Source organism: Talpa occidentalis, unplaced genomic scaffold, assembly GCF_014898055.3.
Source record: "Talpa occidentalis isolate TD23 unplaced genomic scaffold, MPIMG_talOcc4v2.1 talOcc4.2, whole genome shotgun sequence".
Lineage (NCBI taxonomy): Eukaryota > Metazoa > Chordata > Mammalia > Eulipotyphla > Talpidae > Talpa > Talpa occidentalis.
Genome location: NW_023602073.1, coordinates 13,774,109 through 13,792,590, shown reverse-complemented (window position 1 = coordinate 13,792,590; position 18,482 = coordinate 13,774,109). Strand labels below are relative to the sequence as shown.

The window sequence follows — 18,482 nt, the reverse complement described above, 5'->3', positions numbered from 1 at the left end:
TAATGCATTACCTCAGAGATTGTGCCTTGGCCCATTCTCTCTCTGCATTCTTTGGGGTATCTCCAGGGCTCCCTCTGGAGTCCCGTGCTTCCTCAGTTTGAGTGCATTTCCCAACTCTCCTCCAGTTCCATTCCACTGTTTTCCATCTTTCCTGAAATCTTTGAATTTTCTAGTCTATTCTCTTTCTTCTTCTTCTAGTGTCATGGTTTCTTCTTTTCCTTTTCTTCATCTGTCCTTTCTCCTTTCTTTGTCCTTATTTCTTCTTCAGTGGAAACACAAAAAAGAGGGAGAAATAGATACATGTCCAATCTGACATCTTGCACTAGAAAGTTTTCTTTTTTAAGATTTATTTATGCATGCAAGAGCTGGGGTACAGGCCAGAGTTGTAGGGGGTTAGAGGACTCACCCGAGACAGAACAGGGAACAGAACAGGCAGACTGACTAATACACTGCTGAGGGGAGCAGCGGGCGAGTCGGGAGAGGTCTGTTGTGCCATGTGGGTTCCTCCCTGCCTGGCCGGGGATCGAACTCATGCTGCAAAGGATGAGGATTGCTTCATGTGTGGTGCTTAACCCATTGCACCACCAGGGAGGCCCTAGAAAGTTTTCTTTTTATCCCTAGTTTGTTAAAATTCTATTAGAGAAGCTGATTTTTCTCATATAGATAATGTGACTGTTTAATTGTGTATGGGTGTGTGTTTCTGGGCCACCCCTGGAATAATGGGGACCCTCATCTCAGTATCTGGCACTTTAGAGAGCTCATATACTTTGAACAGCAAGGGTGGACATTTCCTCTTTAATGAACATCTAGAGACTTGATCTGTTACTACTTCTCCCAAGCTTTGATGATAAAGGAGATGTGTTTAAGTCTTTGATTAAAGAACCATATGACTATCACCTCTCCCAAGTGTCTTCCCATATCATCTTCTGTTGAAAGTACCTGAAGTACCTGAAATACTGTCAACTGTTATTCAGGTCAACATGAATCTTCATGTGCAAATGGTAGCATTCTTACAAAGACTAAGATAGTAAGACTTAAATAAGCAATAACAGCCAACACTGTGGTCTAGAAGCTTGGGGAAACCCAAAGAAAGGAAATCTGTGGAAGAGATGGGGAGGATCTAACAGACTCCCTAAAAGAGGAGACAGAATTATATGCTTCTCAGGTTTTCTGCACGCCAATGCTGATTGGCATCATATTGCCACTGTTTCTTGCTTTCAAAATGAAATACCAAAGAGAATTGGCAGTCAAAGTTCCTTGCACATACAGGCCTACTAGGTAGGAGTTCTGCAGGGGTAATTAAGGATAGAAAAAGCAAAAACACATTTATGGATTGTTAACATTTCCTGCAGTGTAAAAACCGGAGGCCCTTACATTTGGAATCTTCCTAGCTAAGACTAAAACCGAGCTCGGAGGTGCTGCAGCCCTTGTAACCGAAAAAGATTTTTTTTTATTTAATAACTTTTATTTTTATATTCCCCATACAATTGCAACCCCCTTATTTTGACCCCAATCCCTCCCCTCCCCACCCCCCACCTTCAATAGAGTGTCTCTGGTTCATAGTTTTTTGTTGATTTTGATTTTCACTTTCTTATAGTTTTTCATTTTCCTGGTCCCTTCGAAAAAGATTTTTTGATTTCTGAAGAACTGCACATTTTTGCGTGTCTGAATGTCACGTTCAGAAAGCGTGACTCCCTCGCTCCCCATCAGTGTTGAAAATAAATTTCTAACTTTCCCTCCTCCTGTAGTACATTACTAACCAAGGAAATGCAGCCCAGGATTTTAAACCAATTAATCTGGCAATATTAGAATTAGCAGTGATTGGAACCCCCTGAATAGTCTTTTAGTCAGTTGATACTTTTTTTTTTTTTTTAAATAGAGGCATTTTTTTTTTTTTTATTTGTTTGTTTGTTTATACAAGCACTGGGCACAGTCAGAAGCGCGGGAGGGTGAGAGAATTCACCAGAGCCAGAGCGGGGAGCAGAGCAGGCAGAAGGACCGAAGTACACTGCTGAGGGGAGCAGCAGGCGGCAGGGGAGGTCTGCGCGCCATGTGGGACCCTGCTCCGGTGGCCGGGGAGCAGCCGGGTATCGAACCAGCGCCGCAGAGGCCGCGGGCAGCTTCGCAGCCCAGCGCTCAACCGCTGCGCCACCGGGGAGGCCCTAGTCAGTTGATACTTTTAATCAGGTCAGAGCTATGTTTGCTTTGCTCCTGCTAATGCAGCCAGGGGATCGCTACAGTGTGATGTGCACCCCTGCAGAGAGTGAAATGTGCTACTCTCAAGATCAGCAGGCATTATTTTAAGTTTTCCCCCTTGCACATTAAGGCCTCCCAGCAGGTCTATTTGAAAAGGCGAGAAATGTGTTTAAAGAATTGTTGGAAGAACAGCCAGTCTCGCCATCTACACACATCTCTCTCCTCTCTGTGACCCAAGTTCATCACCCCTATAATCCCTCAGCCTCTCTTGTCTTTCCTTTCCATTTATACTTGCTCCCTTGATGATGTTAATCAGTCTTGTGGCTTCCAACACCAGCTATATGATGAAAACTCGCAGATTTATCTCTAGTCCCTCTCTCTGCTGAATTGTGCATGCATTTAACTCATGGCCCACCTTAGCAGTCCACTTGGGTATCTTGCATTCTCCATTTGGGATAATGACAATCCTGTTCTTCTAGTTGCACAATCATCCTAGACTTATCTTTGTCCCATACCCTACATTCTATCCATCAGCAAACCCAGTAGGCTCTACCTTCAACATAAGTCAAGAATCTGACTCCTCAGAACCTCCACTGCTACCCAGAGCTTACGTCTCCCCTGGGTCACCGTAGGAACTCCTAGCATATATATCTCTGTTTTGTCATTACCCCCTATGATGTTGTGATTTACAAGAAATAGTATTTGGGTTGTTTTGGATATTGTCAGTCCTTTACCTGGTTGTATAAGTTTTAGAATCCATTTTCTATATTCAGAATGTGCTGATTTTGTGTATGATTGGAATGACTATATATGGATTTTATTATTTATTTTTAAAAGATTTATTTATTTTATGCATACAAGAGCTGGGGTACAGGCCAGAGGTGCGGAGGGCAAGAGGATTCACCAGAGACAGAACAGGGAATAGAACAGGCAGACTGATGAAATACACTGCTAAGGGGAGCAGTGGGTGGGACAAGAGAGGTCTGTGGGTTGTGCCATGTGGGTTGCTTCCTGGCCGACCGGGGAATTGAACTTGTGCTGCAGAGGCCGCGGACAGCTTGATAGGTTGTATCTTACCCCACTGTGCCACCAGGGAGGCCCTATATATGGATTTTAGACCTCCCTTTGGTAATGAGCAGTGTAACTTGTAATTCCATGTATACATTCACAGATACTTTGAGTGCACATGAAGGACTATGAAATATATATATATATTTCATTCATACATATATATATAAGCCCAGATGACCAAAATATATTTCTCATATTTGATCTTTACCCACAGTTCCTGACTCACAGCTCCCAAATGCCCTTGGGACTTCCTATCTATTGAAAGTTTTAAAGGTGTCTCCTGTGTGAATAAGTGGCTTTGGAAGCACCTCAGGATGGGGCCTGGTTGCCTGGAGAGTCAACTCCATGATTAAAGGGTTGGAACTTCCAGCCCTACCCCTAGGCCTCACGGGAGGGGAGGGGTAAGACATTGAGTTAAATTGCCAGTGGCCAGTGATTTAATTAATCCTGTCTAAGTAATGAAACTTCATCAAACCCCATGAGGGGGTTTGGAGAGTTTTGGGGTTGGTCAGCATGTAGAAATTTGGGAAAAGTGGCAGAGGAGAGGGCATGGGAACTCTGTGCCTGTGACCTACAAGGCTCTCCCTTTTAAAGTTTCCTAATTTTCGGATGGTTTCACTTACAGCAGGGGAATATAGGGGACTTCACTTACAGCAGGGTGTAGGGTAAGGAAAAAGTATCAGGCTTTTCTGTCCTCCCGCCATTAGGTAGATGAGGGAACCCTGTGGTCCTGAATGCAGGCCTGATGGCACCTGGAGTGGGTACACCTGGGCTGAGAGACTGAGATTATAAGGGCGGCGTCATGGGGACGCCAGCAGAAGCCGAGAAAGAAGCAGAGAAGCAGAACAGAAGCCAAGAGAGAGAGAACCACGAGAGAAGCAGAGAGAACCTGGGAGAGCCCAGATAGAGTGAAGACTTGCTGGGGGCTGGGAGGCCTGCCAGCCTCCCGGCCCCCCAGCACCCCTGCCTGCTGTGTGCCTGGTAAATCCCAATAAAAGGCTAAAAAGCCACCGAAGGCTCCAGACTCTCCTCCTTTACCCTGTCTGCTGGATCATAGAAAACCTGCTCAGTGGCCTGTCCTGCCCTTACATAGGGGAATCTAGGGGAACCAAATTGCCTAATTTTCAGATGGCTTCACTTACAGCAGGAGAATATAGGGGAGCCAAATAAGACATCAGTGTAAAAATATAACCGTACAAAACACAACAAAGCAAAAACAGATAATGATAAATCAGAGACATCCTGCAGGGGAGGAGGAGGGAGAGGGACGGGGGGAGCACGGGGGACTGAGGTGATGGTGCACGGGTGCATCGGGGAAGGAAATTCTATGGGGGTTTCACCTGGGGGGGGAAGCAAATATTGTTTAAAAATGAACAATGAGGGCCTCCCTGGTGGCGCAAGGGGTCAAGACACAACCTATGAAGCTGTCCGCAGCCTCTGCAGCACAAGTTCAATCCCTTGCCGGCCAGGGAGCTACCCACATGGCACAGCAGACCTCTTCTGACTTGGCCTCTGCTCCCCACAGCAGTGTAGTTCAGTCAGTCTGCCTGTTCTGCTCCCCACTCTGTCTCTGATGGATCCTCTCACCCCCACACCTCTGGCCTGTACCCCAGCTCTTGTATGCATAAATAAATAAAAATCTTTTTTAAAAAATGAACAATGATGTAATAAATAAATAAATAAATAAATAAAGTTTCCTGATCTTATGGGACACTCCTAAAACTCCCCAACTTGAATGGGGCCAGGGCTGGTATTTCTGTTTTCTCTATATCAATTAAACTCACTCCTCAGGAAATCTGCAGCTATCTCTGGCAGCTGTAGCTTCCTCCTTAGCTTTCCACTCTGCTCTTGGCTTCCTGTTGGTTTTTAGACCTGGGGCATTTCCCTTATTCTGCTGAGTGCAATTATATTTTAAAAGCGGCATTTGTTTTATTTTCCCCAGCAATCTCAACATTATACCGTGTTGCCATTTTAGTAAACACAGAAATCCAGACTTTCCCCAGGCATATGTAGCATTCTATTATCTGGTTATAGTCTTCTTCTTTCATGTAATACTGTGTCATGGACTTCATGATTATACATGGATATTATACATCCATGCTATAGGCAATGATATTTAATCATACCCTAATATTGGACATTGAGATTCTAATTTTAATAACATTTAACAAGACTAAACTTATTCAATTAAAAATATTCTTTATTATGAAATTATAGCCTTTTTACTTTTATGTATTAAAATGCCAATTTTTAATGAAGTGATGGTAAATAAGATTTTATTTATTTAAATGTATTTACTTGATCATTCCTTTGTCCCCTAATGTAAGGATTCTTTTTAATTTAGCATTTTATTTATTTCTCCAAAATATGAATGATGATTTTCACTTACTGAGAAACAATTTACAGTATCATTGTTACATTGGGAAAAAATGATGCTAGGTATGTAGAAAACTAAAAAAGCAACCAACTGAGACTTTGTTAGCCACAAGAAGGACCAAAGTTTTTAAAAGAAAGAAATATGATTACAAGTGACTCATTAATGAAGAATATAATAAACTCTATATAAAGTAAATTCTTGTGGAAAATAAACTATTTTAAAAATCTTCTTGGCATTGTGTATGGGTTTTCAGAAAATAGGCTATCGTAAAAACCTTATTAAAAATTCTACAGCAGTAAGACATTATCTGGTAAATTATTTATCTTAAAAGCATCAAGATAAATTGAGCTTTTATGTTGTTTGCATGCAGTGAATTTTGCAGACTACCTCAGAGGATCATATCAAACATTTTATATTAACTGGTAAGATTTTTAAAATATCCTTCATTTTCAGACCAATGATTTTTGTAAAGCCTTTTCTCTGAACAGTATTTTAAGAGTTAGCATGACTTAAGACAAAATGTTCACAACAGCAAATAATGTTTTCTGTGGAAGGTCTGGGAAAGTTACTCACTGACAATTATTTCCTTGGACTTGTAGTCCTTCTAGAAGACATTGCTGTCCTTAGGAGCAGTTTGTCATACTTAGATGAGAAACTCAGATGTTTTATTATTATTATTTCTTTTTGGGGGGGCACTGATTATATTTATTGTAGAAATATTGATTTAAAATATTGTAAATAGGGCTTCCCTGGTGGCGCAAGGGGTTAAGACGCAACCTATGAAACTGTCTGCAGCCACTGCAGCACGAGTTTGATCCCTGGCCAGGGAGATACACACATGGCGCAGCAGACCTCTCCTGACTTGGCCTCTGTGCCCCACAGCAGTGTATTTCAGTCAGTCTGCCTGTTCTGCTCCCCACTCTGTCTCTGGTGAATCCTCTCAACCCCCCAGACCCCACTTTTGGCCCATACCCCACTTCTTGTATGCATAAATAAATAAATCTTGTAAAAAATTAAAAAAAATAAAATACTGTAAATAATGTAAAACATACACATTACAAATGTAAGTTATCACACCAGACACCCATAATCCTCTAGCATAGTCCATTGAACTCCTTCCCCTCTTTGTTTTTTAACCCTCCCCCCCACCTTTCCCTTCTGGTGGCCTCAGTTCTACAGTCAGATTTCTAGCAATGGTTTTGATTTAGTTTTTTTTTGTCTGTTCCTTTGTTTCGCTACTCTATATTTTCACATATGAGGGCAATCATCCGACACTTGTCTTTTTCCTTCTGACTTGTTTCTTTTAGCATAATCTCCTCCAGTTCTACCTGTGTGGTTGCAAATGGCAAAATTTCGTCTTGTTTCAAGCTGCGTAATATTCCACTGTGTACATATACCACTGTTTTTTTTCTCTACCCATTTGCTCTTGGACACTTAGTTTCCATAGCTTGGCTGTTGTAAATAGTGCTGCAGTGAACACAGGCATGCAGATATCCTTTTGAATTAGTGTTTTGGGGGTAGATAACCTAGGAGAGGGATCTCCACATCCTGTGGTTGATCTACTTTTCTCATTTTCAGAAACCTCCACACTCTTCTCCTCAAAGGCTGGACCAGTCTACCTTCCCCCCAGCAATATATGAGGGTTCCTTTTTCTCCACACCTTTGTCAGCACTTGCTGTTAGCGGTCTTTCTGATATGGGCCATTCTCAGAGGTGTGAGGTGGCATCTCATGTGGTTTTGATTTGCCATCTGCATGTCTTTTTTGGAGAATTGACTATTTAGTCCTTCTACCCATTTTTTGGATTGGGTTATTTGCTTTGTTTTCATTGAGTTGTGTGAGTTCTTTGTAGATTTTGGATATCAGCCGCTTGTTAGATCTAGTGTGCTAATACTTTCTCTCATTCGGTAGGGTAACTTTTTGTTTTAATGATAGTTTCTTTTTTTTTTTTTAAAGATTTATTTATTTATGTATACAACAATTGGGGTACAGGCCAGAGATGTGGGAGGTGAGAGGATTCACCAGATACAGAGCAGGGAACAGAACAGGCAGATAAACTGAAATTCACTGCTGAGGGGAGCTGTGGGTGAGTCAGGAGAGGTCTGCTGTGCCATGTGGGTAGCTCCCTGGCCGGCCGGGGGCTCAAACTCATGCTGCAGAGGCTGTGGACAGCTTCACAGCACTGTGCTTAACTGTTGTGCCACAAGGGAGCCCCCTGTTTTAATGATAGTTTTTTTTACTGTGCAGAAGCTTTTTATTTTGAAGTCGTTCCAGTTGAAGTTCAGATCTTTGGTTATATTCTTTTCTCCATGAAGGGACTCCCTCTCTGACACGCTAATATAAATGGAATAAACATTTGTAATGAAGCCAAAAAGAACAATGTAGGGAAGGGAAGGTACCTGTGTGTCTGTGTAAGGCACAAAAGAGATTATTTGAAATGAAAACTCAAGAATTGATGATATAAACAGTAAATTAAAAGGTGGTGGAAAGTGCTAGAAAGAAGTGTTGAAAGTATCTAGTTGCACCTTCAGAGTACTTGTTGGGATTGGGAAGGTGGGCAGGAAACTTGTTTTGTAGCACTATTTGTCTTTAAAACTGATTAATTCAAATGTTAAGAGTTAACATTACCTATAGTAAAAATATCTAAAAACGTATTCTGTGTTCCCACTCTTCTCTCCCACCTGCTCAATTTCTATTTTTGTCTCTCTGCATACATCCCTTCTCTTAGTTTATTTCAATTTTGCATGATTTCATTTTGCAGATACTACAGATAGGAATCCTATCATCTTTTTTTTAGATTTATTTTTATTTATTTATGCATACAAGAACTGGGGTGTAGGCTAGAGTTGCAGGGTTGAGAGGATTCACCAGAGACAGAGTAGGGAACAAAACAGGTGGGTCTACTGAAATACACTGCTGAGGGGAGCAGTGGGTGAGACAGAGAGGTCTGCTCCACCATGAGGGTTAGCTACCTGGCCGGGGATTGAACTCATGCCACAGTGGCTGGCGATAGCTTGGTAGCCCTGAGGCTTTAAGCCCTGCACCACCAGGGAGGCCCCAGGAATCCTGTCTTCTTCCCGTATGTTACACACTATCATCACTGACCTAGCTTGTTTTTTTTTTTTTTAACTTAATATATGAAGATCTTTCAACAGTATGTCTGTGTATATATCATCTACGTATGTATAACATATATTATTAATGATATGTTAATATCATTATATGTCATTATTGATATTATTATATGTTAATATAATTATATACAATAGAATATTCATGCATGCATTGTATGTTATCATAAATTATTTAATATGTGTATTACACAAGACTATGTGTGCATATGTAGTATATTTGAATATGTTTGCATGTGTTGTGTCCATGTATGTTTACATATGTATAAAGTAGCAAACACACATACAATAATAACATGTATGTGTAGTTTTCTTTTACAGCTGCATAGTGCTCCATATCCTGGATAAATCATAATTTGTTAAACCTGTATCAATATTGAATGACATTGACATTCGGGTTGTTTCCACTCTTTTATTATTAACAAAGCTATAATGTACCTATATCTTTTGCATGTATGAAAATAAAATCTAAAGGGCCTCCCCTGGTGGTGCAGAGGTTGAGCGCTGGGCTGCGAAGCTGCCTGCAGCCTCTGCAACGCTGGTTCGATCCCTTGCCACTGGCGAGGGTCCCACATGGCGCACAGACCTCTCCTGCTGCGCCTGCTGCTCCCCTCAGCAGTGTATTTTGTCGGTCTGTCTGTTGTGCTCCCCGCTCTGGCTCTGGTGAATTTTCTCACCCTCCTGTGCTTCTGACTGTACCCAGTGCTTGTATAAATAAATATATAAATCTTTAAAAAAAAAAAAAAAGAAAACCCAAAGTAAGAAAAGAAGTAAGGTGATTACGTTAATATTAAAACTCATAATAATTTGAATCCACAAATTGTGGATTAGCTAACTTTTTCTTACTCAAGGGGAAATTTTCCCTTTACTTATTTGTACATGTGTTCATTCAACAAATTGGAGCTCCCAACTTAGGGCCAAGTCCTCTTTTAGTTTCTGGGAATATCTTTGCCACCAAAGTCTTGCTCTTGGGGCTCACAGCAAGGTGGTGGGGTACTAGGTTTTAAGATGCTGATTGAGTCACTTGGCCAAGAGGAGGTGTGACAGGCAGGGATTGGCTGGTAAATAAAACAAAGTCATTCATTTTGCTCTACCTAATGGCTTAGATTTTCTATAGTAGACATTTATTACTTTTGTAAATTTGGAAGAAAACTTTTTTTCTTAAATGGGGAGAGACACATAAGGCAGCACAGAATAGTGGAAAGAACTTACTCTGTGGTGTTAGACTCCTGAATTAGTTTCCAATTCTTGGACATCTCAGACTATAAAATGGGGACAATAATATGCAATTGGGGAGGCTGACGATTAAAACTGTTGTATGTAAAGTATCAGGGGCATTATGCAATAATTTTTGCAAATGTTAATTGTGCTTTTTTATGTATGTGTGCTCTTGTGTACCCCTAAGATTTTGATGCACTTAGATTATTCTCAGAAGTGCACATAAAACTTAAGAACTATAAAAAATGGTTTATAAGATTCATTAGCTATATTAGCAGCAAATGAAAACATAGTTGACTGTGCCTTTAAATATCTATTTAAAAAAACTGAAAAGCCAATAGAATCACAAGTGGGTAGTCAGGTGATAACATGCAAAAATGAACATACCAGGGGCCTCCCTGGTGGCGCAGGGGTTAAGCACCGCACTATGAGGCAATCTGCAGCCTCTGCAGCACGAGTTCAATCCCCGGCCAGCCAGGGAGCAACCCACATGGCACAGCAGACCTCTCCTGACTCCCCGCTGCTTCCCTCAGCAGTGTATTTCAGTCAGTCCGCCTGTTCTGCTCCCTACTCTGTCTCTGGTGAATCCTCTCAAACCCCCGCCCCCGCCCCCGCATCTCTGGCCTGTACCCCAGCTCTTGTATGCATAAATAAATAAATCTTAAAAAAAAAAAAAAAAAGGAACATACCAGCATTAGCATTAGTAGTGAGAAGCAATAGGAAAATAGCTGGGGAAAATATTCTATGCACAAGAGCACAAAACTAGAGTTTTCCTGAGCAAGGAATAAAATGTTGTTATACTGTCGAACAAAAAATGAGCAGAGTAAATGTAGGCCCTATGTTTATGTGTGCAAAGGCTGAATGTAAACTGTTTCTCTGTTGTGCATATTATACAGTGTTATTTTGTGGTGATAATGTGGCCTTGGGACATCTTCAGAGGAGGCAGCAGTGACTCCAGTGTGGAGGCAGAAAGCTGAGGAAGGCTTCTTAGAATTGGCTTTTGGACTCCTGGCAGGATAGGGGAGACAGTGCCAAGAGATTGGCAGATGTTAGAAAGAAGACTGAGCGGGCATGGAATGGTGGAAGGATTTACACTCCTCTCCTGAGTTTCCAGGCTATTTCAGGAATTTTAAACACTGGTTCCTGTCATGGTTTTGTAACAGGGTGGTCCCCAGAACAAGGGGAAGTTCCAGGTTCCCTGCCCCACCCAAAGGAGGGTAGAGCTGAGCAGGGAGGAGAAAAAGCTAGAGGAGAGACTGAGGAAGGAGGGAAGCAGGATGGAGCCAGAGGGAGACCTGGAGGAGGCACATGGAGCCGAGAGACACGTGAAGAAACTACACTGGCCTTTTGGTCATCGACTGGGAGACACAGATGTAGGTGAGACCCGTGGGGAGGGGACAGTGGCGGTTTTTGTCTTGATTGTGATTTTGCTCTTTTCCTTCCAGACTTGTCTGGTTGTTTCTGATCCTTTTCTGGGGGTCCCCACTGGAAGGTGCTTTAGACTAGTGGCAGGCTTTGGGGCCTTACTCTGGGCCAATCCCATTTGGGGGGACTTTTACCCACGAGGGGACAGGTAACTGTATCCTTTGTCTTTTCTGTATTGTTTACTAATACCTTTCCATTCAAGTCTTAGATGTTTTGTGTTGATGTTGCAAATGGCAGAACCCATTTAGAGCAGGCAGGTTTGGGGCTCAATCTAACAGATTGAGCCAATCTGTTTAACAGGCAGTTGGCCACAGTCCAGGAGGCCTGCTATGGGGCCCTGGGGCTGTTCTTACTTTGTTGACCTGAGTTTATTGGTTACTCCAGTGACTTTTTACAAGAGCAGAAGAGAACTCAACTGCAGTGAGATGCAAAGAGAATATGTGAGTGATATGTTTCCTCCAAGTCACCACAGGATATTTCTGGGCAAACCTTACCCCAAAACAAGGTAGTTCTGAAGAAATTACCAGAAATACTGGATCTGTTGTCACATACAGATTTTTCTTCATACACTCGCTCCAGCTGAGATGAAAGCTGCCTTTGAGGAATAATTTATTTCAGAGGACCATGGCAATTCTCTCTCTTTGAAATAGGGATTACTGACTTCGTAACATGGAAACTTAAATATGAATTCACCCCCGTTTTTGCTCAGTGATTTGTTTTTCAGGTCTTTCCATCACATTTGTTCTTTCTTTCACTTGAACCATGGTAACTCCCTGTGGTCTTTCTCTTGTGGACAAATTGTGCTTGTATTAAACAATTTCATAAATCAGTGAGTAATCAGCAAACTGCTTAGTCAAACTATCATTTCTATGAGTGAAGTACAAGCATCAACTCTTTTTCTCTAGGACCTGGGTGTAGACTGAAAGGGTTGGCATGGTAAAGAAAAGGAACGTCAGGCTAAGTTTCACACAGGCAAGAAATTTATTGCGCTCACCGGGGAGGTTCGCCGACCCCCATGGGGGTCGTTGAAATCACACCTGTTGTGGGATAAGGGCAAGCTTTTATAGAGCAGAGTCTGGCCTTGGAGGGAGGTGGTGAATGCAGAGTTGAAGTTGCTTTTCAAAGAAGTTTTTCTCTCAGAACTGGTTGTTCTTTCAACACTGCTTATCAGGGCCCGTGCAAACCCGGCTCCCAGTATGCAGGTGGCAGCAGTTTCACGTTCCCCCCTCTGAACCCCATCTCTGCTCCGTCCTCGACCTTACATAGACCTTCTGGGGAGAGACATGTACTAGCTGCATTCTAACCTCAAGGGGCCTAGACATTTTCTCATACCTAGAGCTGTCTGACAAGGCTCATGTACTGAACGAACATGGCCTAAATATTGCATAATAAAAAATGACTTGCCGGAAATGTACATTTATTTGGGAATGCTATTATCTTTAAATTTGCTAAATCTGGTAGCCCTAGTCATACCTCACACCCTCTGTCTTCTGTGCAGAGGGAGTCCCTGCCTGAATTAACCTCATGTGGGAGCTCTAACACTTGAGCTCTAACACTTTACTGGGGCTCTTGATGCCAAGGGGGAGCAGGACATGTGCCTCCAAAATAGGACAAAACGAAATCAAAGCAAACCCAAGGAAAATGACTGCAAAATTGAGGCTACTAGAGGGAGAGAGGGAGGATGGGGGTAGAAGGAAAGCAGAGAGGGGTAAAGGACTTGGGTGCGTTGGTGGGGGTTGAGTGACATGCATCTGTGGAGGTGTGAACCCATTCACCTAAATTATACACAGTGTTGTAAACCAATTACTATACCTCAATTAAACAAACAAGAATTAAATTTAATTCTTCTTAAATTCAATTAAAAAAAATGCGACCTTGGTGTATTGATTACTAACATTGGTAATTTTTAATTTTTATTTATTTTTTTTAAAGATTTATTTATGCATATAAGAACTGAGGTGTAGGTCAGAGGTGTGGGGAGTGTGAGAGGATTCACCACAGACAGAGTGGGGAGCAGAACAGGCAGATCCACTGAAGTACACTCCCGAGGAGAGCAGTGGGCAAGACAGGAGAGGTCTGCTGTGCCATGTGGGTCACCTCCCTGGCTGGGAATCGAACTCATGTTGCAGTGGCAGGTGATAGCTTGATAGTGCTGAGACTTAATCCCTGCGCCATCAGGGAGGCCCCATTTGACCCTATTTTTTTTTAAAAAGTTGCTATCTAAGCCTTTTTTTAAAAATGAAAATTATAATTGTATTTTATTAATACAAAGGTTAGATCTGTTCCATTTAGGAAAATAATTAGGAAATAGAGATACAAAAGGAAGAAAAAAAGAAAGGGAAGAGAAAAATTTTTCTCACCCTGGAGGGATATTTCTTTCAGACCTTTGCTGGTATAAAGTTGATCCATGCAGAGTTTCTGTAGGAATATATGGATTTGTACTATTTATGATGCCTTGAACTTGTTAAGCCTTATTTTCAAAGGCCTGTTTAACCATTCAGATTCAACTTTACCTTGATCCAAATTTTTTGGAAGCTAGGCAGGCTTTCTGTGTGAATTCTGTAAGATTTTTCTTCTTCTTTTGTGAAGAGAAAGGTGGTGAAAGGTGGCCCCTTTTTTGAAGACATAAAACAACAGGAAGGTGTCGAAAGGTGGCCCCAAGAGAGGGCATCAGTCTATGAAGAGAACTGGGAGATTCAGAGAGTGAATAATAAGAAAGGAAAGTCTTCATAACCCAGAGTGAAAAATTCTTTTTTTTCAAACAGTATTTATTTATGCATACAAGAACTGGAGTACAGGCCAGAGGGACAGGGTGAGAGGATTCACCAGAGACAGAGTGGGGAGCAGAACAGGCTGATGAATACACTGCTGATGGGAGCAGTGGGCGAGCGAGACAAGAGAGGTCTGCTGCGCCATGTGGGTCACCTCTCTGGCTCGCCGGGGAATCAGACTCGTTGCAGTGGCTGGAGATAGCATGATAGTGCTGAGACTTTAATCCCTGCACCACCAGGGAGGCCCCTATCCATGGGATTCTTGACCAGCTAACCCTGATTGTCTTCCCTACTATCCACTTTGCATATCAAACCACACTGCAGGGAAAGGAAATTATTAGTGACCAACTTTATACCACCTGGTGTTTTTCCTCTGGGGTTTTAGGCATGAGGCTTATGGGACTCTTACCAAATATTTATATTCTCTACTAGGTCATATTGAAGCCAGTGTCCTGATGACCTTTATTATCCTGGCATATCCTGGCATATCTCACCGACCTCCCTATCTTACCTCAGGTCCCCTTCACTGTCATTCCTTTCCTGTGTAAGTCAGCTCATTAACACTAGGCCTTTGGAGGTGCTCCTTTCTCCTCACAGCACTGGCTAGTGGTGGTCGTAGGCTGAGCAGCAACCCTGTTCCATGTGGCCAATGAGAGCAGTCAGGGCAGGTCCACAGGAGGCACCAGGTGATCTGTTTGTTGATGAAGACTCAACAGCGAGATGGGGCCTCCCTGGTGGCTCAAGGGGCTAAAACACAGAACTATGAAGCTATCTGCAGCCACCGCAGCACAAGTACAATCCCCAGCCAGGGAGGTGACCCACATGGTGCAGCAGACCAATCCTGATTCACCTGCTGCTCCCCTCGGCAGTGTATTTCAGTCAATCTGCCTGTTCCGTTCCCCACTCTGTCTCTAGTGAATCCTCTCCTCCTCTACACCTCTGGCCTGTACCCCAGCTCTAGTATGCATAAATAAATAAATCTTTAAAAAAAAGACTCAACAGCAAGATCTAGCAGCTACAAACACCCCTCATCCCTAGAATGCTGTGTTTGCTCTTGCATTTAGTCTTTTTGTCCATTTTAGTAGTCCTGCCACATCATTTTGAAGAACTATTGGGAAGGCCTCTTTGGGGTGCTCCCCACTCTTTATCATCTTTAGTAATCTTGTAAATTTCTAAATATACTGAGATGCTTCTGCAAAGGGGGGGGGCAGGGAAGGTGAAAAGTCTTGTTCTCTCCTAAAAGGGTGAGCATGTGTGGATGGGGAGGGAGGAAACAGTGGGGGTGGAGAGTCAGTGGTGTGAGCTGGAACTAAAATCTAGTTTATCATAATATACCAGCTTGCAATGCACACTCATTAAGAAACACTTTGACTAGATGTGCTGCCTCCTGGAAGCCCTTTTTATACACAGATCTTCCTTGACTAATGAGGAGGTTACACCCCCCATCATAAGTTGAAAATATTTTAAGTAGAAAATGCAATTAATGGGGGCCTCCTCAGTGGCGCAGCGGGTTGAGTGCAGCGCTGTGAAGCTGTCTGTAAGCTCTGCAGTACGGGTTCAATTCCTGGCAGGCCAGGGAGATACCCACATGGTGCGGCAGACCTCTCCTGTCACGCCCGCTGCTCCCCTCAGCAATGCGTTTGGTCCATCTGCCTGTTCTGCTCCCCGCTTTGTCTCTGGTGAATCCTCTCGCCCTCCTGAGCCTCTAACCTGTACCCCAGCTCTTGTATAAAAAAAATCTTTAAAAAAAAAAAGAAAATGCAATTAATACACCTACCAGCTAAATACTCTTGATTAGCCTGGCCCACTGTAAACAGACTCAGACCACTTACTTTAGTCTACAGTTGGGTAAAATAACCTAATACATAGTCTATTTTATAGTACGGTTGAAAAGCTCTTGTAATTTATTGAATTCTGTACTTAAAGTGAAAAACAGTATTTAGAGTATGGGTTTACCCTCATGATCACATGACTGACCGAGGCTACCACTTTCCAGCACCTCCAGAGAGATCCTATAAGCATATCACTAGCCTGGGAGAAGAACAAAATTCAAAATTTGAAGCATAGGTTCAACTGAATGGATATCGCTTTTTGACCCATGTAAGTCAGGGACCATCTGTATTTGAATCCATACCTCTCACTACTGGCCCCTCAGGCTAGAGCAAATTCATGAATCTTTTTGAGCCACAATTTCTTTTTTTTTTTTTTTTAAAGATTTATTTATTTATTTATACAAGAACTGGGGTACAGTCAGAAGCACGGGAGGGTGAGAGGATTCACCAGAGACAGAGCGGGGAACAGAACAGGCTGACTGACGAAATACACTGCTGAGGGGAGCAGCGGGCACGGCAGGAGAGCTCGCCAGCGACCGGGGATCCAACCGGCACTGCAGAGGCTGCGGGCAGCTTCGCAGCCCAGCACTCAACTTCTGCACCACCAGGGAAGGCCCCTCAGTTTCATTTTTAAAGCAGAGATAATAATATTACCTGGGTTGTTGTGATGATCACGCTGAAGAAAGTGCCAGGCAAAAATAAGGTGCTGATATTTCTATATTTCAATGACTCTGAGATGGCAGTGATTGTTAAGATGAAGCATTCTTTGAAAGATCACTAAGAAAGAAGAAAATCCTGTCAATACACCACAGCACCTACGTTCTAGTTCTCCACATCGTAAGAGGTTTCTTTGGGCAAATGTTTATCATAAACCATTCCTGTGCATATGTTAAAAGAAACTGTAAGTGAATATAAACTTTTAAGGTATTCATAGTCACAATCTTAGTTCATTTCTGCTGACTCACCTGTTGGCTTCTGCTGACTCACCTGTTGACATCTGAGTCCGACTCTGCCTTCAAGAGCAGGGAGACTGCAGCATTTAATAGAGAGCTTCAGACTGTCTTCCTTCCAAGCCTCTCAAGCCAGTTCCGCCTAGTCAGTATACTGGCACTAGGCATGCTGTGCATCCATTTTCTGTTCAGAGCTTGATCCATTGAAGACATCCCAATTTCAGAGGTATTCACGAGTGTGAGATATCCGCGTGTTAGAATTCATGAAATATAGTGGGGTTGACCCCGTCTTCCATAGATTTGAGCTTGTACGGAGAGAAAGCATGAACTCTTTCCTCTTTTTAGGGACTATATTTGCCGTTTGAACAAACTTCCAGTGGATGATGTACCTAAAATAACCCCTTGTTGCTTCAGGATAGTCTTCCCATTGACATGAATAAATGATAAAAACAACTGTAGGTTTCTGCATTTACCTACTCTTTTTTCCCCCTCCTGTCTCCTTTCTGTTTTTCCTTTGAAGTTCTGGAGGCCAAATCCGGCTCCCAAGAAGCATCCAAAGAAGCCTGGTAGCACCAAGGGCCTCTCAAGCCTGACTCAGAAACGTGTGGCCTCTCGCTGTGTGAAGTGGAATGGCGCCTCCTGCAAGTGCACTTTCTTTGTTGCTGCTGCTGGTGACCATTGCAGGTAGGAAATGTTGAAACAGTGTCACACCCGAGCGTCCTGTCTTTAGCTTCAGCAACTCAGATCAACCTGAGGAGTTGAAGATACTGTGTGTTTGCTTTCCAATAGAATTCTTACATGTATGACAAGCAGAGCTCATGCATGAGTAGTTGCCTGGAAACGTTTTCTTTTATTATCATAACTATTTTGGGAGAAATAAAATCTCATTTCATATAGACTAGGAGACTGTATACAAAGAATTGCATAGTAGATCTTTATGGGAAGCAAATGATCGAGCATCATAAATCTTTATTTTCATATATTTTTTGCTTATAGTGGACATACCCTGGCATAAAATCATTGGTGAGTGGCCTCCCTGGTGGTGCAAGGGGTTAAGTCGCAACCCTATGAAGCAATCCGCAACCACTGTGGCACAAGTTTGATCCCCAGCCAGGGAGATGACCCACATGGCGCAGCAGACCTCTCCTGACTCGCCCGCTGCTCCCCTCAGCAGTGTATTTCAGTCAATCTGCCTGTTCTGTTTTCCGCTCTGTCTCTAGTGAATCCTCTCACCCCCCTCCACCCCCCCCTCCCACCTTTGGCCTGTACCCTAGTTCTTGTATGCATAAATAAATCTTTAAAAAAAAATCATGGGTAAGCATCAGTTCTGGTGATACATGCCCCACTGCTTGGCCAAGCCCCTTTGAACTTACCGTGGACTGAGGGTGCAGATATGTCCAGGAAACTTATTTCATGTCCAGGGTTTGTCAAAGTGTGGTGAAACCATAACAAGTTTTATCTGATAGTGACCCTTTTTAAAATTCGGTTTTCCTAAGGCCCATCCACACCTAGC

At 42.7% G+C, this 18,482-nt stretch overlaps 1 protein-coding gene across 4 annotated transcripts in view; it reads left to right on the top strand.

The window, feature by feature from the left end:
- Positions 1–18,482, top strand: part of KIAA0319 (KIAA0319 ortholog) — a 99,601-nt gene that overhangs the window by 12,857 nt on the left and 68,262 nt on the right. For 2 of the 4 annotated variants that reach the window (XM_037518932.2, XM_054698349.1), the window contains exon 2: positions 17,490–17,653. In XM_037518932.2, the coding sequence (XP_037374829.1) occupies positions 17,599–17,653 (55 nt within the window). In that variant the 5' untranslated portion in view covers positions 17,490–17,598. Of the gene's footprint in view, positions 1–10,938; positions 11,369–17,489; positions 17,654–18,482 lie in introns of those variants that run through there. The other 2 variants (XM_037518933.2, XM_037518931.2) reach the window with 2 other exon arrangements.